This window comes from Mustela nigripes, chromosome 1, assembly GCF_022355385.1.
Source record: "Mustela nigripes isolate SB6536 chromosome 1, MUSNIG.SB6536, whole genome shotgun sequence".
Taxonomy (NCBI): domain Eukaryota; kingdom Metazoa; phylum Chordata; class Mammalia; order Carnivora; family Mustelidae; genus Mustela; species Mustela nigripes.
The window spans coordinates 242,210,024-242,237,955 of NC_081557.1; the positions used below are offsets into that span (position 1 = coordinate 242,210,024).

A 27,932-nucleotide genomic window follows, 5' to 3' on the forward strand; every position below is an offset into this window, starting at 1 on the left:
TGGCCAGAAATTCAAAGTGCTCTCCCAAGTGCATGGTCAGGATCATGGGGACTAAGGAAGGCCAGGACCCTATAGGTGAGCAAAGCTGAGGTATCCCCGAATTGTAATCAGATGCTCTACTCTCGAGAGGAGGACTCCATTAGTCAGGGCCCTTTCAGCAGCAAGTGACAGAAACCAGCTCAAATCGGCTTGATAAAAAAGATCATTTTGTCATTGACCAGGCCTGGGACATTTATTGTTCCTGAGGACAGAGCTCAATCCCATGGACAGCACTGGGAAGAAGGAGAAGGATTGGGGAGAAGTAGAGGGCAGGCAAAAATCAGACCTGCCATAGTTCTGCTGCACTCACTGTTCTAAAGACACTGACCCACATCAGTTAGAAAGAACGGGTGTAGCTGGAGTTTAAATTCTCGGCCTGCGGTGTGTGACCTTGGTAAATGATTTAACTTCCCTGTACTTTCATTTCTTTGAGGAGATGGTATGAGGATCAAGTAAGATAAAAGTTCCCAGCCATATTAAGCTCTCAATATTATTATTTTTACTCCCTCCCCCCAAATTAACCAGAAATTTGAGGAAATCCCAAATTTAAAATGTGTTTATTTTCATCAGTCTAACTTTATTCTGACTTGAACTTCCTCTCCAGGCTGGGGAGTAACTTACTGTCCACCACAGGTACCTGCCACAGCCAACACAGAGAAGTCACACGTCCAACTTTCAGGAAAGAAGAAATTCTCATGATCCTTTAATATCATCCAGTCCATTCAGATCAAGGAACTAAATGGGGTTTTCCTAGAGGAATCTGGTCTGACTTAAAGTTCAAGGCCAGGATGCAGGAATGGTATTATTATTAATGAAGGTTGTCTTGTACCCCCGACCTAAATTAAATTCCAAGTCTGTTGGGGGAAAGAGAGGTGAGGGGGGCCCTTCAAAGATGTTAGAGCTTGTTTTTAAAAACCCACTTGTACAGACCATGATTGGTTCTTACCCTCGGAAGACTTGAGGTCACTGCTTCCTTTTGTTGAGTCCTGTTATCAATCCTTTGCATACACTGTTCTACCCAGCAGGCCAGTTTCGTAATACATGGTAGTAGCAGGTGGATTCCCAGCATGTGGCTATTGATATAAGGTCATGGGTTTCATTGAGTTTACCTTCCAGAAGAGGTAAACTCAATGTCCTTTCTTTGAACTTGGTCTTCAAACAAATTCTGTTTTATGCTTGTGCCATTTCCTGCTTTCAGGGTCATGAAATCTACTCTCCAGGGTTACAAAATCTCTCCCCTAAGGAGAAGGCTGCAGCAGAGGCCTCCCTCCCGAGAAGCGATCATCTTTTAGCCATCTCTCCTCATCCACAGTTGCCATTCCGGGCTTGGACTTTGTGCCTACATTTTCCCTTTCAGATTCCAGGAGATCCCATGAGCTCACCTCTCCAGCCTCTCATTTATCTTCTCCTCTCCTTTGCTTCCAGAGCCCCCTTACTCACATGACTGGAGATTAATTGCACTTTTGCCATTTTTGCTGTCGGTTTTTTGAGCAACGACCATTCCTCCAGAAGGATGAAGTTAAATTTTAGCTTATCCCCACATTGTTCTCTCCTGTCCAGTGGCATTTTGATTGCCCCTTTGATTCTTGTCTTCTGTCATTTGATCATTCTTCTGCGTAGATTTTCATGAACCTTTGGATGAAGAAAGATAAAACGTCCCATCATTTTTAAGGAGGAAATAGTAAAAGAAAATACAGGGGAAAGGAACAGTAACAATAACAATATTAGAATCAAATCCTCATTGCTTTGATTTTCCAGAGGATGAAGAGTTTTTTTTTTTTTTTTTTAAGGAATAGATTTTAAAATTCTAAGTGCAGTCTATTGAAGAATAGAAAAACGTATGTGGAGAATTTGTATATTTATAAAACTCTGTTATTTAGAAGGCAATTGGCTATTTCCAAGGAAATGTCATCCTCTTTCACATTTGGAAGGAAATAAGACCAAGAACACGTTACGGAAATAGAAGACTCGCTTAAGGTTGTAATCCATGTGTTGCCATTTTTGTCCATGGCAAATATCACTAGGAATCCATAACCCTCTGTTATTCCTCCTGGGTCTGAAAGCAGCCTCAGAATCCTTGTGCACACATGTCTACATTCAGGCAGAGGTGGCTTTTGTTTGAAAACCTGTTTTCCAGTGTCAGCGAAGAGGTCATAGGATGTTGATGGATTCCTGTCTCACGTTGAGGTCTTTCATCCATTTTGAGTTTATCTTTGTTTATGGTGCAAGGGAACGGTCCAGTTTCATTCTTCTCTGTGTAGCTGTCCAAGTCTCCCAGCACCACTTATTGAAGAGACTGTCTTTTTTCCATTGGACATTTTTTTCCTGCTTTGTCCAATATTAGTTGACCATAGAGTTGAGGGTCCATTTCTGGAGTCTCTATTCTGTTTTTGTGCCAGTACCATGCTGTCTTGGTGATCACAGCTTTGTAATATAGCTTGAAATCAGGCAATATGATGCCCCCAGTTTTGTTTTTCTTTTTCATCTTTCCCTTGGCGATTTGGGGCCTTTTCTGGTTCTGTACAAATTTTAGGATTTCTTTGTTCTAGCTCTTTGAAAAACACCAGTGCTATTTTAATAGGTATGGCATTGAAAGTGTAAATTGCTCTGGGAAGGATAGACATTCTAACTGTTTACTCTTCCACTCCATGCATGGAATGTTTTTCCATCTTTTTGTGTGTTCCTCAATTTTTTTCGTAAGTGTTCTGTAGTTTCTAGAGTATAGAGCCTTTACCTCTTTAGTTAGGTTTATTCTTAGGTATCTTACGGTTTTTGTTACTATTGTGAATGGAAATGATTCCTTAATTTCTCTTTCTACACTTACATTGTTAGTATATGGAAAAGCAGCTGATTTCTGTGCATTGATTCTGTATCCTGCCACCTTGCTGAATTGCTGTGTGAGTTCTAGTACTTTAGGGGTGGAGTCTTTTGGGTTTTCCACATAAAGTATGACGTCATTGTGAAGAGAGAGAGAGTTTGACTTCTTATGGCAGTTGGAATCTCCAAAAGGATCTCAGGAATTACTATGTATACGAGGTCTTTATTTGAACAGTAGTTTTAATAGCAGTTGCTAAAAACTATGAGCCATTTTTATCAAGAGTGGAAATGCTCCCATCTGGTACCTAAATCTTTCCTCCACCCTTCCCTTCTCCCATGTGTTAAAATGTGAACTCTGAGGAAAGCAGGAATATAATACTTAAGGAACACAAAAGAAAGTGTATCAATAACTGTTTTTTTTTAAAGATTTATTTATTTATTTAACCGAGAGAGATCACAAGTAGACAGAGAGGCAGGCAGAGAGAGAGAGAGAGAGAAGCAGGATCCCTGCTGAGCAGAGAGCCTGATGCAGGACTCGATCCCAGGACCCTGAGATCATGACCTGAGCCGAAGGCAGCGGCTTAACCCACTGAGCCATCCAGGCGCCCCTAAATAACCGATTTTGAAATTGATGTTAACAAATACAACCCAAGTAACAAACATTATTCTAAAATATGCATTCACTTAATCAATATTTACTGATCACCAAAAGAATAAAGAAAACCTGTTTTCCATCACTTGATTAATGTCTCTACTTGAACTTTTCTCTTTTCTTCTATACGCTTTTGGTTAGAAGCAGTTCAGCACATGAAAAGTTATTAGGAATAGTTTATTAATCCAACAAATATTTATTGGGTACTTGTTATGTACCAGGTACTGTTTTAATCACTTAAATTAAAAAATCAACCCCCATTCTATGAAGTGTGCATTCTGTTAAAAGAACTGGAAAATCATTAGATAAACAAATAAAACTAGTTCCGATGGTGATGAGAGTTCTACACATGCCATGGTAGTAACTGATGGGATGGGCATACCTCTTAGACCGGTCTGGGATGAGATGGAGCTGGTATGTGAATGAAGGTCATGTGGGAGGTCCAGGGCAAAGAATCCAGGCAGAGAGAGCACAGGGGAAGCTCCAGGGAAAGAATGGGTCAGGCAGGTTTGAAGAACAGAAGGTGCCTGTGGTAGGACCATAGTGGATGAGGGTAAGCATGGGAGAGTGCGACGCTGGAGAGCAGGGGCTCCAGCAGGCAGATCCTCCAAGACATTACTAGCCGTGGGAAGGAACTTACATTGCATTGGAATGCAGCGGGACGTCATTGGAGGCATTGGAGGGGGTCAGTTTGATTAATTAGGGAGATGGCATGACCTGATTTATGACCTTTAAGAACCTTCTGACTGATGTAGAAGACTGGATTAGGCATAGGAGAAGAAGCAATGAAGTCAGTCAGGTGGTTATTCGGTCATTCATAAAGAGAGTTGTTGGTGAAGGAGAATAGGAGACAGAAATGGATGGGTTTGGAGTAGTTTTTGAAACCGCACTTTCTGATCAATAGGCAATGGAAACTCAGTACTACTATCCCTATTTCAAGTAGATTTAAGGTCGATTCAGTGTTAAAAGTGACATGAGTTGAAGAGAAGTCCTCCATGGACTTTTTTTTTTTTTAACCTATTATTCAACGCCATGCCGTATTCTTCTACCATGTTTACAAATCCCACCTATTTTGTGAGTGAGAGAATAAAGGAATATAATCTTCTTCTCAGAGAAGCAAAAATAATTATTGGCTTCTCTTGTTCCTTGACTTTGCTTTGGCTCTTGTTAATCCCTCCACAATGTCTCTTTTCATTTTCAGGCATACTTACCCCTTACCTTCTGGATCACCTTGCTGGATGCCTTTTATCAAAGCCTGGTCTGCTTTTTTGTGCCTTACTACGTGAGTCTTTATTCACTTAAAGTGTGTGTTATTAATGAATCGGTGATGCTTCTTTGTGCTGGTATCAGCATATAGAATGGATATATTTTAGGGTATCTTGTTCATATAGTCAAATGGATCATTAACCTACTAAATTATAACGTCCTCCCCCAAATATGTTAGACCATGGATTAAATTTGGAGAGAAGTACATAGCTGACTCCTCATGAGTCTCCTTTTTAGCCCTGGGCTGCTTGATAGTTTTTGTAAATGACCTGGATAAAATTGAGAGTCCAGGCATGTAATGAGAAGAGTCAAAATCAGAGAGGCCAAGTCAGAATATGAAATCAGTTATTAGGGACTGCTGGGCTAAATCCACTAGGATGATATTTGTAGAATTAAAGTTCTTATAAACAGTCTCTCTAAAACTAAAAAAAACCTGTTTTATAGGTGAAAAATAGAAGAGATGTGACTAAACAAAACATGTATAAAAATGAATTTTAAAATTCAGGCAAAAACCAAGCACAAAGCAGCATAATCTAACTGCCCACCCACATTCCCTTACCCAGAAGAAAACACTGGTTTGATTATGATGGGTGAAAAACTCATAATTTCTAAGTTAATAACCTCTGTTCTTTAGTTCTTTATTTAAATAAAATGACTTGAATTTGCTCGTTAGAGTATTCTGGGCATACTACATTTCAAGACAATGCAGTTCAGGCAATCTGAAGGTAAGCAGAAGAGAGCGAGTAGAAAATTGTGTCCTTGGAAGAAAACTTTAAGGACTTGAGGACATATACATAGGAGAGGAGGGAATATTTACTTACAGAAATATACACATAAGATAGACTTTTTTTTTTTCTTTTTGAGAGAGAGCGAGAGAGAATGAGCACATGCACAAGCAGAGTGAGAGGGAGAGAGAATCCCAAGCAGACTGTGCTGAGCACAGAGCCCAACTCAGGGCTCAATCCCAGGACTCCAAGATCATGACTTGAGCTGAGGAAAAAGAGATGCTCAACCAGCTGAGCTACCCGGTGCCCCTCAAGATAGTGTAAATAGCTGCCTCAGGGTTTTGCAGCTCTAAGAGCCAGCAGTGTAAATAAAAGTTTCCAGGAAGATAAATTATGGCTCAGGATAAAGAGGCGTTTCAACTGAAAAGTTCAAAGATAGGATGGCCCAAGAGTTGGTCTCTCTTTCAGAAATGTTCAAGTGTATCCTAAATGACCCCTTATTAGCAACACTGAAGAAGGGACTCCATCCTCAGTTGAGCTATAAAGTAAAGGGATGATACTCAAACCACTGAGTGTTTGAGTATCCAAGATCAATCAACAAAGCTAATGTGTAGGATTCAGATAGAGCTTTGTTGTGAACCTTGTGTATCCAAGATCACTGAGTGTTTGTATCTCCAAGATCACCGCCCGTTGTTCTCTCTTCATAGACCTACCAGGGCTCAGACATTGACATCTTTGCATTTGGAAACCCCCTGAACACAGCTGCTCTGTTCATCATTATCCTCCACCTGGTGATTGAGAGCAAGAGCTTGGTGAGTGGTTTTCGTGCCTCTGAAATAGCCTAAAAGTGCTTGGGGAAATGTCTTCTATTAGCAGTGACTGTGCTAAACCCGAAATGCCTAGAAGACACACGGTAACGAGAGGAGTCACGATGCCAGACATGAAGGGTGATTCATGGCGGCTCTCTTGCTGACTGTTGACTGCCATTATGTTGAGATTGATGTATAGCCAGGGAAAGTGGAAAATACCTGGCTCCTTGGTGGTATCCTTGGTGGATGGTTCAGGGAGGCATGAGTCAAGCTGGAGAAACAATCACCTTTCAGTGACCAACATTCTTCGAGATCATGCTGATGCCTTTCAACTCAACTAAAGAGAGGCATCGTGCCATGATCCTCGTATATTGATATGAGTAAGTGATGGTTTTATCACAATAAAATGTCTCATGTTACAAAAAGAAACTTAAGTTTTCTTCCCTCCAGAGTTTTTACCACTTATTTAAATCTAGGTCTTTTTTTTTTTTTACCTTGATGCTGACTTAATGATAGTTCATTCTTTTCATCAAAATGATTGTTTGGTAGCTGTCTGCAGCAAAGCTAATGTGGGAGTGTGTTGTAAACCTTCCTTTGCAGATGAAGAACATGCCACCCATCTCTGGAGAATGCACCACCTCTGTGATTGTTTAGGCCCGTCACCTGTTTCCATTGCCATTGTCTTTGCTATAGCCACTCCTGGGACCATGGCTACAGCCCCTTAGACCTCCCGCCCAGCTCTACTCTAGACTCCTCCGTCCTCTACAAAACAACCAGAACCATCCTTTTGAAACACAAATCTTACCTTGTTGCTGTCCTTTGGGTAAGACCCTTCAGTGATTTCTCCTTGTACTTGGGGTCAAATGAAAAAGCCCTAAGTTGGCCTTCAAGACTTCGTGCAGTGATGCCTCTACTTTTCTCCCCAGTCACATTTCCACTTTTTTGTGGGCTGGAGCCCCACTGTCCTTCCTTGAGCAATTCAGCTACAGTGAGCTCATGACCACATCAGGTCCTTAGCATTTATCATATCTTTTGAGGGACGTATTCTTCCTCTTCCCTTGGTTCTTTGCACTTGACCCAGCTTACTTATACTTTTCGGTCTCAGTAAGAATAGCTCCAAGAACCCTTCCCTAATCTAATTTTTTCATACCATCCTCTTGTTTTTCTAAATAGCCCCAATAATAATTTATTATTCATGAGTTATGTGAGTATCTGACTCCTGTCTTCTGCATTAGACTATAATCTCTGAGATGGGCAGGGTTCATGTTTGTTAATCACCATATTCCAGAATCTAGGACCGGACTGACACACAGTAGGTACTCAAAAATGTTTGAATGGATAAACAAATGATTAAATGACTAACCAGTCTTTGGGGTATATTTACCTTCTTGGTGGTGAATGCATTTCAAACAGAAATAGCTGAATGAGGTTATAGTTTAAATGTTAGGTGCAGTTATATTATAAAACTATAATAATTTCTAAAGCATCATAATTTCTAAAGAATATTTTTGGCACTACTTGCCTTGCTATAACCTGCTGTAATCAAAGTGTATCAGCCTAAAGTACAGTAAAAGGTTAAAAATCTGGAAATACCATCTAGGGAGAGTAAAGGGACCTCTAGAACTAAATTATTGGGCATTGTTTTAATATCAGTTTGATTTAATTTTATACAGTTTTATAGGCACTTTGGGTCACTACCTAAGGAATTGTCATGGATTCTGACATTTAGTAGTGTTCCAAAGGGTCCAGCACATAAAGTGTCAGTTTAGGTTCACTGGTTGTGAGCAACAGCAACCTGAGCAAATAGGAAAGTTATTAAAAATATATTGAAGAGGGGTGACTGGGTGGCTCAGTGGGTTAAGCCACTGCCTTTGGCTCAGGTCATGATCTCAGGGTCCTGGGATCAAGCCCTGCATCGGACTCTTTGCTCAACAGGGAGTCTGCTTTCCCTTCTCTCTCTGCCTACTTGTGATCTCTCTCTCTGTAAAATAAATAAAATCTTAAAAAAAAAAAAAAAAATATATATATATATATATATATATATAAAAAAAAAAAAAAAAAAAAAAAAAAAAAAAAAATATATATATATATATATATATATATAAACCATCAACAAACCAAACCAAACCAAACCAAACCGTCCTGAGGAACCAGAGTGGTTCCAGACATCCGGGGAACAAACTAGTGGGCAGGCTTGCCCTGCTCTGCTCAGACTTGGTTGACGTCCTTTTCTTTCTGCCCTTGCCTCGTGGTGCCCCAGGTTTCGTCCCTGGGGACAGAATTCTGTCTCCTCAGCTTCAGGGCCGGGCTTTGGTTAGAGGAGCGCCGCGGTGGCGACGGCGTGCGCGGTGCCGGGGAGCCTCACTAGGAAGCGGGAGCGCGAGAGTCAGGTGCCCACGAGAACAGTGTCTGTTATGTCAAGGTCGCATCATTAGGCCCTTTTTCTCACGCCCGGGGAGGCCCGTGCTCACAGCCTCCGAACGTCCATTATGAGGAAGAGTCAGCCCCTCTGAGGCTGTGAGGCGGCTTCCCTCATGCTCCGGCTCCTCAGCTCGCCTGCGTCTCCCACCGCCCCGTCTTCTCTCACCCGGAGCCTCCTGACTGTGACTGTATCTGTTTATGGAAATGCTCAGCTGCGGCAAGTTGCCATCTCCTTTGCCAAAAATCCATCTTAAGGGGAAAAAAAAAAAATCAGGCAGTAGGGTTCAATGAGAAGGAAAGACATTTGAGGAAGAAAGAAAAAATAACAGATCCTCGTTTTAGAGGCATGGTGGTTATCAGGAGTTAGCCCACATTTTCTGGGCAGTTTGTACATTTTATTTAAAAGAAAAAAAGCAGTGTTTGTGTCACTTGCGAAGAGACCTACGGCGGGGAAGTACTTCGCAAGTGAAGAGGGAAAAGGAGAACACTGGATCTCGTTTGCAAAGTCTAGCCTTAGAAAATGATAGAGGCAGTGCTTCCCCCCAAAAGCATAACATACTCTCCTAGGGAATACATTACGATTTTAGGTGCTACTTTCCCTCCACTAAAGAGCACTGACTACTGCGTCGTGTGAACGTGATTCTCTTTCGTACCTCGGGTTGTGTCCGTTTCCTTCTGTCACACAGATCAGACTCTAGACTCAGCACTCCGATGACAGGTGATGGGGATACCACATGGAAGGTAGTGATCCGCTTTTCCGTCTCAATGAAGTCACTCCAATAGGAAGCCAGTTTCAGAAAAATACTAAGAAAAATTCCAAGCTGTACATAGATAATGAAGGTAACTGGGTTAAGGTGTAATACTCGAAGATTTGTTTCTTGCTCCTATAAAGTCGGCCGAGGTTCCACAGAGCCCCAGGGCAGTTGTCCCCTGAGGGGGCAGCTCAGTGGCCTAGGCAGTGTCTTGTAGCTCTACCGTCTGGAATTATCCCCAAGGAGGAGCTCCTTGGTCATCATGGAAAGAGAGGAGACAACATGAAAAATTGCGCACCAGCTCCTCTGCGTGTCTAATGTGAACTTTTTTTTTTTTTTAAAGATTTTATTTATTTATTTATTTGACAGACAAAGATCACAGGTAGGCAGGGAGGCAGGCAGAGAGAGAGGAGGAAGCAGGCTCCCTACCAAGCAGAGAGCCCGATGCGGGGCTCTATCCCAGGATCCTGGGACCATGACCTGAGCTGAAGACAGAGGCTTTAACCCACTGAGCCACCCACACGCCCCCTAACGTGAACTTTTTTTTAATGTCCCTTCCACTCACATTTCACTGGTCAAAGCAGGGTGCATGGCCATGCTTAATTTCAAGGGGGCGAGGAAATGCGATCCTTCCAGATGCTTACAGTGGGAGGAAATTAGAATATCGGTGAACAACAGTAATGTCTACCAGCCAGGTGAATGGGTAACATTTGAGGATTGGAATACTACCTAAATGAAGATACAGGCCAATTAGTGATAGTATTAAAAAAAAAAAAAAAAAGAATCCAAACAGTTCTTGGTGCATTGAACAATATAAAATAGAATCATCATCAAAAGTAACCTTTTGGCATTGGACTTTGTTTTATAAAATCGAAACAGAGGTGTGAACTCTCCATGGAAGGTGCTCGAATCTCCTTGCTGTTTTGTGTTTTGCTCACTGAGGGTTGCGACACCGTTCATTCATCGCTCGTCTCATTCATCGTGGTTTCAACAGAGCAGACTCCGTGGGGACGCAGAGTCCTGTGGGTGAGAGTGTTAATTTCCCCGCCTCTCCTGTCTTGCAGACCTGGATCCACATGCTGGTCATTGCGGGCAGCCTGTCGTCTTATTTTTTCTTTGCCTTGGTTTTCGGAGCCCTGTGCGTCACATGCAATCCGCCGTCCAACCCCTACTGGATTATGCAGGAGCACATGCTGGACCCCGTGTTCTACCTGGTGTGTGTCCTCACAACCTGCATCGCCCTTCTGCCCAGGTACAAGGTTTTATCCGCACGAGGGAGGCAGTGAGGTCAGAGGTTTGGAGGGCTTCAGTGACTGCTAGGAACAGATGGCAGACCATCCCATTCACCAGCGAAGTCCGTCTGCATCCTCGCAAGGGCATGGGTTTGAACTCTTTGAGCAGAGTTAAGGCAGCCCAGAAGAGAGACTTCTCTCTCATGGAAAATTCTCATCGGGCTGCCATTCCCCAGAGCTAGAGCCGCTTCACCCACGGGGTTATCTGAGGATGCTTTCCTCTGACTTTTTGTTCCGCCAACTCCCACGGGCGCTGCCCTCGTTGGCATGATTGGAGATGACTCACCCAGCTCCCCCACATCCCTGCCTGCGGGAGGGAGGAGGAGAGAAAGCGGAACGCGAGCAGATTTCCTCCTGTGTGGATTTTTCTTTTTTTCTTTGTAATGGCATGACCCAGAACCCGCATGTCATTGCCATAGCCCATTAACTGGGACCTCAGTATGTCGAGTCCGAGTGGCGAAAATCTGAGGGTTTCTAAAAAGAGAAACGGGAGGATGTGTACTGAGAGACAAGTTGTGGTCTCTGTACAGCCTGGCAGCACTGAAAACGTCCCTCCTGTGTCTGAGTTATCTTTCCCATTTTAGTTTCACTTGAATGTCTAGTGTTGTATGGGATGGAGATGGCGAGGAAGAATGCATCTGTAGCTCTCATAACATTTATCTTTTTAGCTGGAAACACTGTGCCACATAGTTGTTCTACCTTCTAAAACTGGTATGAGAGTCAAAATGGTGATTTTAGATTATTCTCAAACAGAGCTGATGAACTGACTCACAGGCCACCTCTGGCCTGCTGCCCGTTTTTAAAAGTAATGAAGTTCTATCGAACTGTAGACACACTCATTCATGTAGCATCTCTGGCTGAGTTTCACTACAGCAACAGAGTTGAACAGCTCCAACCGAGACACGATCTGGCTCGCTTAGCCTGAAATATTACTGTCTGGCCCACTGGGAGAAAGATGGTCACCCCCAATGTTCTAACAAATGCTGGAAAATGTGAAGGTGGCTTTAAAACGGGGTAACGAACGGGCAGGGCCTGGAAGGGTGTAAAGGTACAGGATGGAAAAATTCTAGGAAGATCATGGATATCGACGTTCCTCCTGGTGGAGATTCAGGAGGAAGTGAGAAGCAGCACAGGTGGAGAAAACCGTGTCTTCATAGAAAATACATATATGTCCTTAAACAGGCTGCTGCTAGAAATGCGAATGTCACAGGCACCGCCGGTGAGGAGTCTGAAAGAAAGGAGGGACATGTTGCTGGAAATTTGAGGGAAGGCGGATTTTGGCACTAAAGTGGCAGAAAACTTAGCTGAAGTGGGTTTTCCTGTTATGTGGAAAGCAGACTTTGGAAACCATGACCTTGGATATTTAGTGTTGAAAGTCTGGCCTGGTCTCTTCTTGCTGCTTAGAGTTTAAAAAAAAAAAGAGAGAGAGAGAGAGAGAGATTGAGGGTAAGTCTATTAAACCCAGAGAAATTAGATTTGAGAAATTCTCTGCCTTTGTAAATAGATTTCAAAAGTTGTGAAAATGAAGAGATTGGCTTTGGGAATATGCTCTCGAGAGGAGGACAGCCCTGTGGCTGGACAGCCAAAGGCGGAGGAGATTAGGTCTGTGACATGGATCCCTTAAGCCACCTCAGCGGCCACCAGGGAAAGAGAAGGGGTTGTGTTGGGAAGCCCCACAGAGGACCCCATCTAATGGCCCAGATGGGTGGGAGACCCACAGGGTGGATGGCGGTGCTGTCCAGCGTCCGCGCTGCCCACGGGGACCGAAAGGGACAACTGTGCAGTAACGTGTCCCAGGAGCCCTAGAAAAGTTCACTTTTCCCAGCTGGTGAGTACTTGCTGTGTTCCATGCCGCGTTTGCGGTGACTCTAATTCTGTGATGCTTTTTGGAACGTAGGTTTACATATCGAGTTCTTCAGGGATCCCTGTTTCCATCTCCAGTTCGGAGGGCTCAGCACTTGGACAGACTGACTCCAGAGCAGAGGACTGAAGCTCTCAAGAAGTGGAGAAGGGCTGGAATGCTGGGCCGCGCACCATCCCAGTGTGCTGACCACTCAGCTGCCAAGTCGGAGGAGAGAGCCACGTCTGGCCTGTCTGCTCCCTTGGCGATGATGTCAGCACCGTCCTGTGCTGTCGAGCAGGGAAGCTTCTCTGTACATGAAACTCCCTTGGACTCAGACTTCTGTGAAACTAAGACCTCAGGGATGGTGGGGACCTCAGAGGGCTAAAAAAAAAAAAAAAAAATGCAGGGTATCCTCCTTGGGGTGATAAGTCTCCCTTCAAATCTGGAAGAGGGACTTTGAAGAGGCACCTCTATCAAGCAAGAATCAGGTAGCTTTTCCCCTAAGGGACACGAAGATTCTTCTGTGCCCAGAAAAGCCAATGTGATGACCTTTCTTGTATGTTTGTAGATACATTAGAGAGGTTGCAGTTGGGCCTGAACTGAGTTTAGGGAGGTAAAATATTTCATTCCGAATCAAATGCTTTTATGAAACTTTTTGGATTTTGTAAAAGCATTTTGTCTTAGACGTGCAGACATTCTTAAGGGATTCATTTGAGATATATTTATTTTATTGGGAGATCTCAGATTCCAGGGAAACGCTTTCAGTGAGCAGACTCCAATCTGAATTTTTCTCTCATGAACAAAAACTAGTTTTTAGATCTGTTAGAACGCAGAAGAGATTTCCACATGGAAATAAAAATGTTATAAATGGTTAATTTCCAGAGGAAAAACTCCAAAGAGACTTTTAAATGACAATGTACCTAAAATAGAGTAATAACTCTACTGTTGAAAATGTGGTGATTATTAATAGCTTTTTATTTCCTCCAGGAAGATGCCTTTGGTCATCTGACTGCCCACGTAAGGCAGACCTCTCTGCTCATTTCGGTGTTCCTTAAGGCAGGGTCTTCATGGGGATGGGGCAGACGGGTGCCAGGGTTCGACAGGAATATGTTTCTCTCTCAGCTTTCAGGCAAGAGAAGACCTTTTATGAGGTCTGTCTCTGTGCAGATGTCCACTGAGAAACATAGGCCATTAATAGGGCAGACACAATCAGCCTACTGTAGCCCACTTGGCAATTTCCTATATTCTGAAACTTACAATAGCCTGATCAAAATGAGACAATCAATTTGAAAACAATCTTCAAGAGACCATTTTGAGGGTTCATAGTCTTTACATTACCCTACTAGGTCTCCAGAGTTGTAACCTTTAAAAATGAGATATTATGCATTGAGACTAATACAGGTGATTCTCAGCAGAATTCCTTGAGGTTCTTAGAAAACTTTGTTTTTAAACACTTTTTAGGACAGGAATGTCGATAGCAAGCTAGTTGCTCTTGCAAATCATGTGTGTTGGCTTTCGTTAGAACAGAGACTAGTTTACCAACTGAGCCCAGATGTTACAAGATCATCTATTTTTGTTGAGTTCTTTTAAAATTCAGTATCTATTCATCTGAAAATTGTCAGCCACTAACCACCCAGAATCTCCTTCCCGAAATCTCCATGCTGATGTTCTATGTCTGTATCAAGGTCTTATGACTATTCATCTCTTATCCTCAGGGCTTCATCTTCTCCTGCCTCTTTGTCCTGGTCTGACATTTTTTTTGGTAACTGTCTGATATTACCGCAAATAGTCTTTCACAGAGACTGATTTTTAGAACTTTCAAAATCCCACATGGCTGTTGGAGGTTGCTTTCTGCTCTCTTTAATGATTTTTTAAGATAAACTGTTTAATAAATCATGTGTACGAAAAACTGTCATTGCTTCTATACATATGACTGAGCCCCGCACTAATTGGTACCAGAACTTAGAAGGAAAATCCCAAAGCCCAGCTTTTCCCAGAATATTGTAATGGCCTTTTCTTATATGGAAAAGTCAGTCGTGTCCTGTCATCTGTTATCCCGATAGCAGCTGGTATTCATTCCCTGAATGTGAATAAAGGGTTAGAATCTAAAGGTATAAAGAATAAGCCAAGAGGACCCAGGGGAAAAAGTCAATCTCGCAGATGTCAAGTGCCCAGACGTAAAAGTAGAAGGAAGTCTTGAGTGTTTGTGTTATGAGTCCGTAGTCTCTTACCCACAATTCCAAAATCCCAAAAGCTCTGAAACTGAAAAATTTTTCATAAATTAGGCACAAATTCAATGTCCTAAACAGATGTAAAACTATTTAATGTAATTCTCCAGATATTTTGCTATAAAAACTGTATTTTATTACTGGGTGCTAAATTGTATTTTTTAAACTCTGAAAAATTCTGGATTCTGAAACATACCTGGCCCTTGGGTGAAAGAGATTTGAGATCTGTATCAAGCCTTTAAATGGTCTCATTCACAGGTAAATAACTTTTACGCAGAGTTACCCAAGCTGATGGGATCTATTGTGTTTTGTTATTCTATGTATTTTAATGAATTTTGGGGGACAAGCATAGTATCATAGTTCCTGTTGATTCATGGTTTATTAATAGTTTACATTTTATTGATTGATTATATTTGTTGATTATTAGTTTACATTTTGCCGTAATTTTACCCCAAAAGACCTGTGAAAGAATTATTCTATCAGGCTCCCAAAATGTCCTCTAGATATGAAAGATTCCTTGCATTCTTACCAGATTAAAGTCTTCTTTGGACACTTAAGGGACTTGGAACTATTAGGAACCTCTCATTCAGAGAACCATCCATCACCTAAGGTGAAAGAGTGTGTTCCTGTGACAGTGAGCCATGACAGGTAATTTTGGATTGGTCGGCGGCTGGAGGCCAGCTATTAGAGTAGGAGGCATGGTTTTCTGGAACTTGCTATTATCCATGCTCCATGTCCATTTAAAAAAAAAAAAAGACTGTACCATTTTATTTGTATTAAGGGTTTTTTAAAAAAGGATTTTATTTATTTATTTGACAGAGAGAGAGCACAAGCAGGGGGAGCGGCAGGCAGAGAGAGAAGGAGAAGCAGGCTTCCCGCAGAGCAGGGAGAGCCGGATGTGGGACTTGATCCCAGGACCCCGGGATCATGACCTGAGCCGAAGGCAGTCACTTGACCAACTGAGCCACCCAGGCGCTCTGTATTCAGGTTATTCAGAATAAGTACAGTAGGTATACTTGCCTGAACATAAGTGGAACAAGGCTGACAGTTTTACGTGAAGTATGGGTACAGACTTAACAGAACTATAACAGAACAGACATGTGTTCTTACACTTTCACACAATCCTGACCCTAATTCCATTGCTGGATTTCACATTCTCAGGAGGTTTATACAAACTCCAGAACAGGAGATGAATAACATGGGAAGTGTCAAGGCAACTTCTTGAATTTGAAATATGTGCAAACATAGAAAAGAGTACAAAAACACAGGTATAAAATCGCAGTAAGTCTCTGTGTGGGATGCTGAGGCAGTCCGGGGTGCTGGTGAAGTTTAGTGGGGAATCCTCCTGTTCCCAAGGCATTTAGATGTTGCAAAATGGATGCCTAACTAAATTACTTATGTGCGACAATTTATATTTTGAAGCTTTTTAGTGGGAAGGAAAATACTTTTAACCACTAGTTACTTCGGAAATTGATGGGCATAAAGTGGCCTAGTGCTTAAAAGCATGTGAGAACATCAGATATTAAACACATTTCAAGGCAAATTAGAAAATGTTTTACTCCATGCCAGCTTGAACTGCGCTTTGAGAGGCATTTCCGTGACTTTATCATTATGGGCGAACACAGGAAAGTTGGAAAATACTGAATCGGAGGTTGGGTGCAATTTAATTTTTGTTTTCAAAAACTGAATCTCTCCAGACTAAACTAAGTTCTCCTTTGGCAAAGTTCAATCTCCATTTATTGTCACACAGGTGAAACAAAATGCTTCCCAGGAATATTCTAGCTATTGAGGTCTCAGTCAGCCAACTGATAGACGCTGAAGGAATCCCAGCTCTAGGGAAGGTTCTACAAAGACTCCTCTGTAAAGTTACATCCTTGAGTTAAGTTCAGAACGTGCAGTCCTGTCATCTTAAATGCTAGTGCTGGTATCTAAGCAGTGTTGTGTTCAGTATGTTTTACCATTTTAGCCACCTAAATAGATGCTGCTTGTCTTCTACCTCAGACTGTCTTTCATAGGGTTTCAGAACTATGCAGACTTGAGTAATAGTAAATAATTTAAGCATGTAAATTGTCTTGGCTCTTAATCAGAAGCAAGTCTCCAATATTAATATTGAAATTTGCCACTATGCGGTTGTGCTTGAGAAACAAAGGCTGGCAAAGATTAGTCAGCCTGGATCTCGATGTCCTCTTTGTCACTGGAATAAAAAGAATTTTCTAGAACCTCCTACCCTACCACCTGCCTTATTCCAGAGCCGATTATTTTGTGCTATGGTCAAGATTAGGCTTGGCAAAAGAACAAATCTGCTTTGCTTTTTTTTTTTTTTTTTTAAAGACTGTCATTAAACTTGAAGCAAGAGAAAACTGAAGTTGAAAAAACTGAATAAAACTAGATCAAAACAAACATGAACATTTGCAGTGTACCGCTGAGCATCCCTGTCCGTGAAAAGTGCTTCTGGACAGCTCTCTACAGGAAGCTCCCCACAGTCGACAAGGCCATTTTCTTTGAGTGCAGCTGGCAAAAGTCTCGCATCATCTTTGGAATTAGTTCAGGAGAAAGGTACGGATGTATATTTGTCTTTCAATCCATTCGACGAAGTAGGACACATTGCTATAAACTCCAGGCCCCAGGACTTTGGAAAAGCAGATGGAGCCCCACGACGTTAAACCAAATAATGTCCACTGTCCTCCAGGCCGCTCGCAAACAAGGGGCCCACCGCTGTCACCCTGTAATGAACAGCAGTGGACATTAGTCACTGGTATGTTAGAGCCCGCCTGGGATACAATGAAACCAAACCCAGCTTAGCCAACTTCTTGGCTAAAAGTTCTTGGCAAAAGTTTTCGTTGCCAACTGGAGGGAGTAGGCTTTGCACTACATAGATGGACTTTCAAATGCACATTTTAAACCCCGATCTTTAAAAGAATGGGGGTCCCTTGAAAAAGGACTACATTCTTATTTCCATGAAATCAGACTTCTCAGCCATTTCCTGTGCTTGTCAAAATAGGTCATAATTTTTCTTTAAATTTAGTGTATCAGAAAAAATTCTCTCCTAATTGATCTCATTCTTCTAACTGCGCCCGCCACTTTATAAATGTTGCAAGTACCCAAAATGGAACATTCAAATCAAAGATTTTCTTTTCTCCGCACAATAGTACTAGAAAAATATTCCAGAATAAGTTTGTTTTCAAGATTCTTGTTTTGTGAATGAGTGCATTTAGTGAAAGACACTGGCAACTTGCTGTTTCTTAATAGTTCTTAGGATTTTTTTTTTTTCAGTTAGTGCACGTGAGTGTTAAAGAGCACATCGGATTATGTACAGCGAAGTATTCTCTTTGTCGCCTCTGTTCTATCTCATGTGCACGGAGATTTTCATTCTTGACACTTTAGGCGGACTGTTCTTTCACCCACATAGGATTAGCAGTGAGACCCTTCAGCTTTCTAAGCACGAATATTGGCTACATCTGAAAAGATCAGAGATTAGGTGTGTTCTGCATGGCCTCAAAAGAGAGGGATCGATAGCCTAGAAAATAAAGAAGTAAGTATATGAATTCATGGTGGGGATTGACACAGACTCCTGCCCTGGAAGGATGTCAAACTTGGAAGTCCATAGCTGGTCTTGTCCCCCTGGTCATGTTGGAGAAAAATGCTGATTGGGTTAACCGATGCTCCTCTAAACACTTTCCCTTGGATTTGCTCATTTACTGCTCAGGAGATCCCTGTGAGTTGCTAAGAATTATTACAATATCCGTGTGATGAGACTGCGGCACAGGTGTGTACCCTGTTTGTGGGCAGGGTTCGAATTAGACCCACGCGGTCCATGACCGTGACTCTGACTCTGTAACTACTGGGCTCTCCTCTCAGACGTGTGAGCAGATACCACCGCTATTCGAGCAAAATAAGATGTTTGACTGTGCTGCGTGCCTCTGTGGAAACAGCCGTCTTTACGTGTATGGCTGACCAACGCCGTAAGCCTAAATAATGATGGTCCTCACAAGGGGTTAAATGAGTGCCTGAAAGCCTAGTTGAGTTTTTTAAAGCAAAATTTACTAAAAACATTTTATTAGACCTATTGCACGATTTTTCACCTTCCCTCCTACAAAAGGACTGCTAAGAGGCTGACTGACGTTGAGCTGTTTATTATGCCAGAGAGTGATTCAAATGGGACCTATGTTGCCTCTCAAAAAAGAGGCTCTTCAAAAAAAAAAAAAAAAAAAAAAGGCTCTTCAGAGAGGAGAATGGGAAAGGGGCACACGGTGACTGGGGAATTCCATATACTGAGAGATACTGTCAATAAAAATAAATGTAATTAGCACTTCAAAACAAAACAAAATAAAACAGGACGTGTACAGGTTAGCATCTCTATACTTCCAGATTAAGATTTAAGCCAAATAATTGCTTGGCATTTACTCTTTGCCAGAGTCTGTGTAGGATTTATGAAGATGAAGGAGACAGGATTTTTTTGTCTCTGAGTGGCCAAAAGTCTGCTTGGGTAAGACGCATAACTCTACTTGAAAGCCAGGTCCAAGGGCCAGTACACGAAGGAGTCGTCAGAGGAATGAGGGATTACGGCCTGCTGGAGGGGAGCGAAAAGTAGCTTCCCAAGGTGTGGGTTTTGAGCAAGGCCTCATGAGACCCAAAGACATTTGTCAGGTGAAAAGGGGGAGGAAGGAGCAATTTGAATGCAAGGAAGAATACAGGAAAGGGCACATTTCACTCTTTTTCCGTCCCCTTTTTGCAATATTGGGCTTTCGGCCAAAGTTTAGGCTTGGCTTCAGTATTGAACCCCATGATTTCTAGACCTTAACAGAAGGGTCCACAGCTTCCAGAGTGTCCTATGGATGCCAGGGAGGAAGATAATGAAGGTTCTGTGAATAATCTTGCTCCGGACCTGGTCAAAAGGAGCTTTGGAGGACTTGTTTTGTTTTCTCCGTGGGGATGTACTGGAGACTAGCTGGTATGCACTGAAGACCGCCGCAGCGTTGAATTCCTACGACTGCCAAGGCTGGCTGGACCTAGCTCCTACTGGACATGACATGAGCCTGCCTGTGCTTGGACTTCAATTCTCTTTCAAAGAGTTTCCTCTCTTCCCTTTAGCAATTGACTAGAGATGAAGAGGCAGCAGTCTGGGGCACAACTCCAAACCTTCCTGGGGACAGGGAGAAATGTACGCACACGGATCATTGTTCCAGGAGAGTGTGGCAGTCGAGCACTTGGACTCTGAAGCCAGACTTTCTGAGCTCATAGCCTCACTCTACCACCTTCATGCCGGCCAAGATGGGGAAAATGACTTAACCCCTCAGCTCCCTTGTTTTCTTGATTTCTAAAACAGCAAAAACAGTAACACTGCCACAGGAACGGCTGATAAGGCTTAAATGGGTTCTTAGCACTGGAACACGACAAGCACTAACTGATCAGTGCGAATTATACAGCTACTGTTCACTGAGTGAGCGTGTCAGACATCACACGTGTGGAAGTGAAAGATGGGCTTTCGCCGGCATGACGTAGGTGATCAGGTAATCCTCAAAACACCCCGAAAATTAGAATCAGCCCCAGCTTGTGATGCTAGAGAGGTTAGATAAGTTCTCCAGGTCAAGTTGTTCTTACAGGCAGAGATGGGATTCAAGCCAAAAGTTTCAGGCTGCAAATCCTATGTCCTAAGCCCCATATCATGCTGCCTTCCCAAACACTTTCTTTTTTTCTTTTTTGTTTTTGTTTGTTTGTTTGTTTGTGTTTTTTTGGTGTGTTTGGCTTGGGAAATCAAACCTGGGCCTCTTGCCTGAAGGCAGCCCACCTCAACTGATTCATGGCCAGGAGGCAGAAGAGACTGTGACCTTGGTGAAACGCCAAGCGATCTGCTGGCCTCCCTGTTTGCCATGACAACGAAGGAATCACCACTGGGCCATTTCCGGTCCTCTGATTTGCCCATTCTAAAACAGGCTACCAAAAGTGTTCTTTTATTGTGTTAGCAGTAATAACATTGTCAAACTCTTCTTCAATTCAAAAATACGAGGGACGATCTGATCTACCCCACAACAGTGTAATAACTAAAGTGTTTCCTAGCTGGGGCATATAATAACTGCCTTCCCCACTCTGTATAAGCTTCTTTAAAGCAGAAAAAGAAATTAAGAAAAAAAAGTCCATTTACAGGAATTGTTTTTTCACCAAAGTGATGAAAGACTTGTACTCTGAAAACTATAAAACACTGATGAAGGAATTCGGAGATGACACAAAGAAATGGAAAGACATTCCTGCTCATGGATTGGAAGAACAAATATTGTTAAAATGTCTATGCTATCAAAGCAGCCTATGCATTTAATGCAATCCCTATCAAAATACCAATAGCATTTTTCACAGAACTCGAACAAACAATCCTAAAATTTATATGGAACCACAAAGACCCCAAACAGCCAAGAGGTATCAGAATTTCAGTCTTCAAATTATATTGCAACACTGTAGTAATCAAAACAGTATGATACTGATACAAAAATAGACACAAAAATCAATGGAACAGAACAGAAAACCCAAGGGGCACCTGGGTGGCTCAGTGGTTTAAAGCCTCTGCCTTTAGCTCAGGTCATGATCCCAGGGTTCTAGGATGGAGCACTGCATTGGGCTCTCTGCTTAGCGGGAAGCCTGCTTCCTCCTCTCTCTCTCTGCCTGCCTCTCTGCCTACTTGTGATCTCTGTCTGTCAAATAAATAAATAAAAACCTTTAAAATCTTAAAAAAAAAAAAAAAAGAAAGAAAACCCAGAAATGAACCCATAATTATATGGTTCATTACTTTTTGACAAAGCAGGAAAGAATATCCAATGGGAAAAAGTCCCTTCAACAGTGCTGGGAAAACTAGTCAGCTATACACTAAAGAATGAAACCGGACCACCTTTTTATATCATACACAAAAATAAACTAAAAAATTTTAAAGTCCTAAAAATGATACCTGAAACCATAAAATGTCCTATGAGAGAGAACAGGCAGTAGTCTCTCTGATATCAGCCATAGCAATATTTTCTAGAGATGTCTCCTGAGGCAAAGGAAATAAAAGCAAAAATAAACTATTGGGACTACATCAAATCAAAAGCGTCTGCACAGTGAAGGAAATCATCAACAAAACTAAAAGCCTATGGAATGGGAGAAGGTATTTTTAAATGACATTCTGATAAAGGGTTAGTTTCTAAAATTGATAAGGAACTTCTACAATTCAACACCCTGAAAACAAATAATCCAATCAACAAATGGGCAAAAGACATGAACAGATGTTTCTCCAAAGAAGATACCCAGATGGCCCACAGACACACAAAAAAGATGTTCAACATCACTCATCATCAGGAAAATGCAAATTAAAACTACACCAGGATACCACCTTCCACCTGTCAGAGTAGCCAACATCAAAAACTCAAGCAAGTATTAGTGAGGATGTGGAGACAAAGCTGCCCTCTTGCCCTGTTGGTGGGAATGCGAACTGGTACATCCACTGTGGAAAGCAGTATGGCAGTTCTTCAAAAAGTTAAAAATAGAACCACGCTATGATCTGGTAATCGCACTAGTGGACATTTACCCAAAGAATACAAAAACACTCCTTCAAAGGGACAGGTGCACCCCTGGGTTTACCGCAGCATTATTTACAAGAGCAAAACTGTGGAAACAGCCCGACTATCCATTCCACTGAGAGAATGGATAAAGAAGATGTGGTACGTTTATACAATGGAATATTCGGTCATAGAAAGAATGCAGTCTTGCCATGTGCAATGATATGGACGGGGCTAGAGGGCAGTATGCTAAGCAAAGTCAGAGAAAGACAAATACTGTATGATTTCACTCATATGTGAAATCTAAGAAACAAACAGATGAACATAGAGGAGAAAAAGAGAGACAAGCCAAGAAACAGACTCACAGTGGTAGAGAACAAACCGCTGGTTATCGCAGGGGAGGTGGGTGGGGGATGGGTGTGATCCGAGATGGGGACTAAGAAGCGCACATGCCATGACGAGCACAGGGTGACCCATGGAAGTGTGGAATCACTCTGCTGTACCCCTGAAACTAGCATCACATTGTATTTAAGTACACTGGAATTAAGATTAAAAAATGGGGAAAAAAAAGTAAGCTTCTTTGAGCACTTGTACCTTTTTATTCTCCCCTGGGAGCCAGTCCAATAGTCAATGAGCATTTATTGGGTAAAAATTAAAACGCCTCCCTGCTTTGGAAGGTAGCACGCTCAGCAAACCACTGTGACCGGAAACCCTGGGTGTTGAAAGGTCCTGTGCGGTGATTGCTCAGGACATGCTGGCCATCAGAGGCAGGTCCAGGCAACACCAGTGCGATCGACTCCAGAGACAAAGATCATCTGTCACACACCCTGGAAGCTGGGATGTGTGTGTGGGCTTTACTGCCATCCCCCTGATGGGATGCTGGTCCCAGGCGGCAGGCAAGAGAGCCGAAGGCAACCGGAGCGAAGGGCACGGAGGCAGGGAGGGGGTCGCTCGGGCACCGGAGCGAGCACAGACTGTGAATAATTAAACCTCAGGTAATAAGCAGTCTCTGAAAACTATTCCCGAAGGGTGGCATGTGAATAATAATGAGTTTCTAGGGCCCCCACTGACGCGACCGCAGAACTGACTGTCCTCGCGACGCACAGAGCAATTTACCATGCACGAGTCCACGGTACCAGACTCATAGCCGGCGCATATCATCCGCGCGGTGATGGTCTTCATGTCGAAGTAGGACTGGCACTGCTCCAGGGAGATGATGCGGACCTCTCCCTCTTGCAGCTTAAAAGGCACTGGGGTTTTAAAAAAGAAAAAGAAACGAAAGATCTAAGAGGGCAATCTGACTCAAAACTGAGGCTAAGCCGTACAGGAAATGATTACCTCTGTATACCCAGAGAACCATATTTACTTAAAATGCCATTCCAAAGACAAGGCTTGTTTGGCATCAGAATTTTCAGTGAGAAGTGTTGACAGTGGTCATCTAGTCAAACACCTTTATTTTATTAATGAGAAACTGAGGCACAGACGGCATCAATACCTTGGTTAGGTAACGTGGCTCCTGCTTTTCCCCTCTTAAAATATGCTTCAACAAGAACAACAGCTACATGATGAAAAGAAAAAAATCAAGCCAGGGTCCTGCCCCAGATGGGGGGTTAGCCCAGCTCGCCCATCGGGTCTAACAGGGGAAGGTGAACTCTATCTTAGGTTTAAAGACTGTGTCTCACCATGTTACCATGGCCATTACCAGTGGTAAGAACCTGTAATTCTTTTTTTTTTCTCCCTAAGATTTTATTTATTTATTTGACAGAGAGATCACAAGTAGGCAGAGAGGCAGGCAAAGAGATAGAGGGAAACAGACTCCTCACTGAGCAGAGAGCCCGATGCGGGGCTTAATCCCAGGACCCTGAGATCACGACCTGAGCCAAAGGCAGAGGCTTTAACCCACTGAGCCACCCAGGTGTCCCAGAAGCTGTAATTCTTGAAGGGATGATAGAAAGATGTTGAAAGGAACAAAGCCATCCCTTGCTATCAGCAGAGGGAACACACAAATTCTGTTTCTAAGTTCTCACGGAATAATGATGGGTTTCCTGAAGCATAATCTTTTGTTGTTGAGACCTACAAATTATACACATCATTCCCCTTTTAGATAGTGATGGTGAAGCAGTCTATATTATATACAGAGTATCTTATGGGAAGAAAGGAGCACGTCTGGAAAATCAATATGATGGAAACAGTTTTGGAGAGTTGTCAAAAGAATGGTAATAGGAACCGTCACTAACATTTATTGGGTACTAGTGGTAGGTCTGGACGTGCACTCAGCGTTTTCTGGGCCAACGGTCTTAAATCGTTACAATAATTCTGTGAATTAGACAGTTGCTATTATTTTTTTCCACTTTATGGTAAGCTAGGAATTCAGGGTCGATTGGGACCTTTCTCACTGAATTCGGACCCCCACCCTTCACGCTGCACCGTATGTGTGGTATGTATGATGCTACATGACTGTTCTGAGTCTGATGCAGATATTATAGAAACAATACAAGGAAGGGTGATATAGAGTATATTCTGCTGTTATATCACACCACATTACTAATTATAGCTTTGAAAAACCGAGGTCTACAGGAATGGTGAGGTCTGCCTTCGAAGGTCTTCCATGGGAGCGCTTCGGAAGTCACTGACTCACCTGTTTCTCGGCTTTTTCTTTGTTGTCAATTGATTATGTAGAAAAGAAACTCAACTTACCAAAACTTATCTGACTAAATTTTAAGGAACAAAAAATTTGTGCTTCAGATTGGCATTTGCAAAGGTAGATAGTGGGACACCAACGTCCCTCACCATTCCCGAGAGCCGTGGTGTTACTCGAGAAAGTCGGAGCGGCCAGCACTTGCTGTTAAAGAAGCTATCTCATTGATTACAGTCTTATTCTATACTTTATTACTATTGTTACACTTATTATTATACTTTATTAATAATGTTAATTAATAATAACTTATTATTACAATTATTATTACACTTATTTATTCTATAGTCTTATTCTACACTTTTAATAGGTCAAACAAAATGAGGGGGTCCATTACGGGGGCTGGGAGTAAACAGTACAAATTCTTTCATGTTTTTAGGTTTTATGTTTAAATCACCAGGGAGCCAAATTTAATCAATTTAAATAGGCAAATAGCAAGTCAGTTTTCTTTCTGGACGGACTTTCAGGCTGTATTATAGATGTTGACAAGATCAAATCATAACACAGAGCAGGAAATGGGACCAGGTGTGCAGCTTGACAGGGGGCTGGAATAGCCTAGCCGCTCGAGAGAGCCACCGAGGGACTCTGCCTGCGGGGTGGGAATCACTGGTAAGACGGTCTCAAGCCAGGAGGACCAACAGCGTGGGTCATGGCTCCCTGAGGAGAAAATCTGAGGCGTGGAGAAGGATTTGTGAGGCTGCCTCTGAGTGTGGCAGGTCTAAGTACCACGAAGTACTGCCCTCTCCCATTTGCCATTTGTGGCTCCACTTCTAGAAGTGGAAACCGGAACTTGTTGCCAAAGCCTGGGAGGTGGCACAGTGGCCTTGGGGTGTAAAGGGAGAGGCAAGCACTGCCGAGGCTCCTGACTTACTTTTGTTGCCCATGTGCCCCCAGCCTGTGATGTAGCAGTACGTATCGGGTTCCAAGGCCTGCTCTGAGCTGGGCAAGCAGACCGGCCGGACGTAGCTGGTTTCATTGACGTCTTCGCTTAGCTCCACGATGCTGATGTCATAGTCCACCACAGCTCGGCTATAGCGAGGGTGCAGGACGATGGTCTTCACCAGGCGTGTCTGCATGAACGTCGACGGGTGGTCCAGATTGTTGATGCCAAACACCACTTTCCAGACGGCAGCGTTCTCTCGCCTGAAAGATTGAATTCAAGAGCTATGGGCATCTTGAACTCAAATTTAAATTTTGAAATTTACATGTGATTTTGAAAATACCTTATTTATGTAAATAATGGCTCTTTCCACACCCAACGTGTGTATTTATTAGAGGCCTTTCTATAAGGCTCTGAGCAATTTGTAAACAAGCATTCTCGTGGAAAGCAAAACTCGTGCTTCTAGAATGGGGGGATTCTGGAAAATAAAACTTGTTTCAGTTTGAAAGGCAGGCGTGGTGGGGGGAGTGTTGCTTGCTTCACTGAGTGGGAAAAATAATAAAAAGACACGAAGAAGAGAGAGGAAATTCTGGCACATGGAGAGTCCTAAAAGTTAACTGAGTGAAGTGTTTTTAGATGCACTGACTAGAATAATCCCAGCGAGAGTTCAAAACCAATGCTCTGAGACTGACCGCTGGAAGTCGCAGGTCACCTTTTTAAGCATTTGGCTTGAAATTTTCAGAAGGTTCCCTTGAAAACTTGCCATTTCTCTGAGGTACTTGCTCCTTCTTGGAGGGATGTCTTAGCCTTGACTTTTTACTCTTCTTTCTTTTTATATATTTTTGAAGATTTTATTCGTTTATTTGTCAGAGAGAGTGTGCACACACAAGCTGGGGGAGTGGCAGGCAGAGGGAGAAATAGACTCCCCACTGAGCAGGGAGACCTGGGACTCCATCCCAGGACCCCGGGATCATGACCTGAGCTGAAGGCAGACACTTAACCAACTGAGCCACCCAGGTGTCCCTCCTTTCATTTTTTCCTCCTGTCTCCTCTTCTCCTCTGCTCTCAAGTCTATGTCCACATGTCCCAGGGCTCTTCTGTCCATCTTCTTATTCCTTGATGAGATTATGGAATCTAATTATCCCCTTTAAGATCTCATGGAGTCCAGTGGTTTTTAAATGCCACCAAATCCTGGAAACTCCCAAACGTGCATCTCCACCCTCCCCACTGAGCTACAAACTTAAATACACAATTATCCATTTGACACACTCACTCGTATGTTTAATAGGAGCTAAGAATTTTCAGTGCTTCTCATGTATTTGACTATGTTCCAAGCATTCAGAATTCATCTTACAGATATTTAGTATTTATAACCATGTGGCAGAGCTGAATCATCTCTTTCTCTTATCCCAACACCATGTTCATCAGCAAGTCTTCACCACTCCACTTTCAAATATACCCAGAATCTTGCTATTTCTCCTTCCTCCGCAATCTATCTTAATACAAACCACTGTCATGGACTTGGATGACTGCAATGGCCTCCCAGGTGGTGGCCTTTCTTCTACTCTTAGCACACTGGCCCATTTTCCTCATGGCAGCAGAGTAACCCTTTTAAAAACAAAATTAGATTGAGTCCATTTCCTGCTCATAATTCTCCAGGGACTTTGAGTCACGCTTGAGATATACTCCTCATGGCCTCTAAGATGACCCGCTCCATTCCAACCCCAAGGACTTTCTCTTTTTGGATACGCTGAGGACACCCCCAACCCAGAGGCTCTCCCCTTTCTGTTCTCTCTGTTTCCATATGGTTCTGACCTTAACTCCTTCTCTTCGCTGAGGTCTCAGCTCCAACACCACCTCTTCCCTGCCGCCCTCCTTGGCCACCCAGTCTAGGCTTTATTCCACCCCCATCACTCTCTACTCTTGACCTTGCTTTAATTTCCATTCCACCCCCATCACTCTCTACTCTTGACCTTGCTTTAATTTCCAT

The 27,932-nt window shown here is 42.8% G+C and overlaps 2 protein-coding genes across 4 annotated transcripts in view; one reads left to right on the forward strand and one right to left on the reverse strand.

Annotated features, from left to right (window-relative positions):
- ATP10D (ATPase phospholipid transporting 10D (putative)) overlaps positions 1-14,981 on the forward strand; it is a 104,461-nt gene extending 89,480 nt beyond the window's left edge. For 2 of the 3 annotated variants that reach the window (XM_059383416.1, XM_059383410.1), the window contains exons 20-23: positions 4,710-4,790; positions 6,207-6,311; positions 10,546-10,733; positions 12,671-14,981. In XM_059383416.1, the coding sequence (XP_059239399.1) occupies positions 4,710-4,790; positions 6,207-6,311; positions 10,546-10,733; positions 12,671-13,001 (705 nt within the window). In that variant the 3' untranslated portion in view covers positions 13,002-14,981. The remainder of the gene's footprint in view (positions 1-4,709; positions 4,791-6,206; positions 6,312-10,545; positions 10,734-12,670) is intronic. The other variant, XM_059383422.1, reaches the window with a different exon arrangement.
- A 102-nt stretch (positions 14,982-15,083) lies between these two features.
- The window catches only part of CORIN (corin, serine peptidase), a 248,162-nt gene continuing 235,313 nt past the window's right edge, over positions 15,084-27,932 (reverse strand). The window contains exons 20-22 of the mRNA XM_059383438.1: positions 25,934-26,205; positions 23,484-23,617; positions 15,084-17,567 (exon numbers count right to left, since the gene is read on the reverse strand). Coding sequence (XP_059239421.1) covers positions 17,385-17,567; positions 23,484-23,617; positions 25,934-26,205 — 589 coding nt within the window. The 3' untranslated portion in view covers positions 15,084-17,384. The remainder of the gene's footprint in view (positions 17,568-23,483; positions 23,618-25,933; positions 26,206-27,932) is intronic.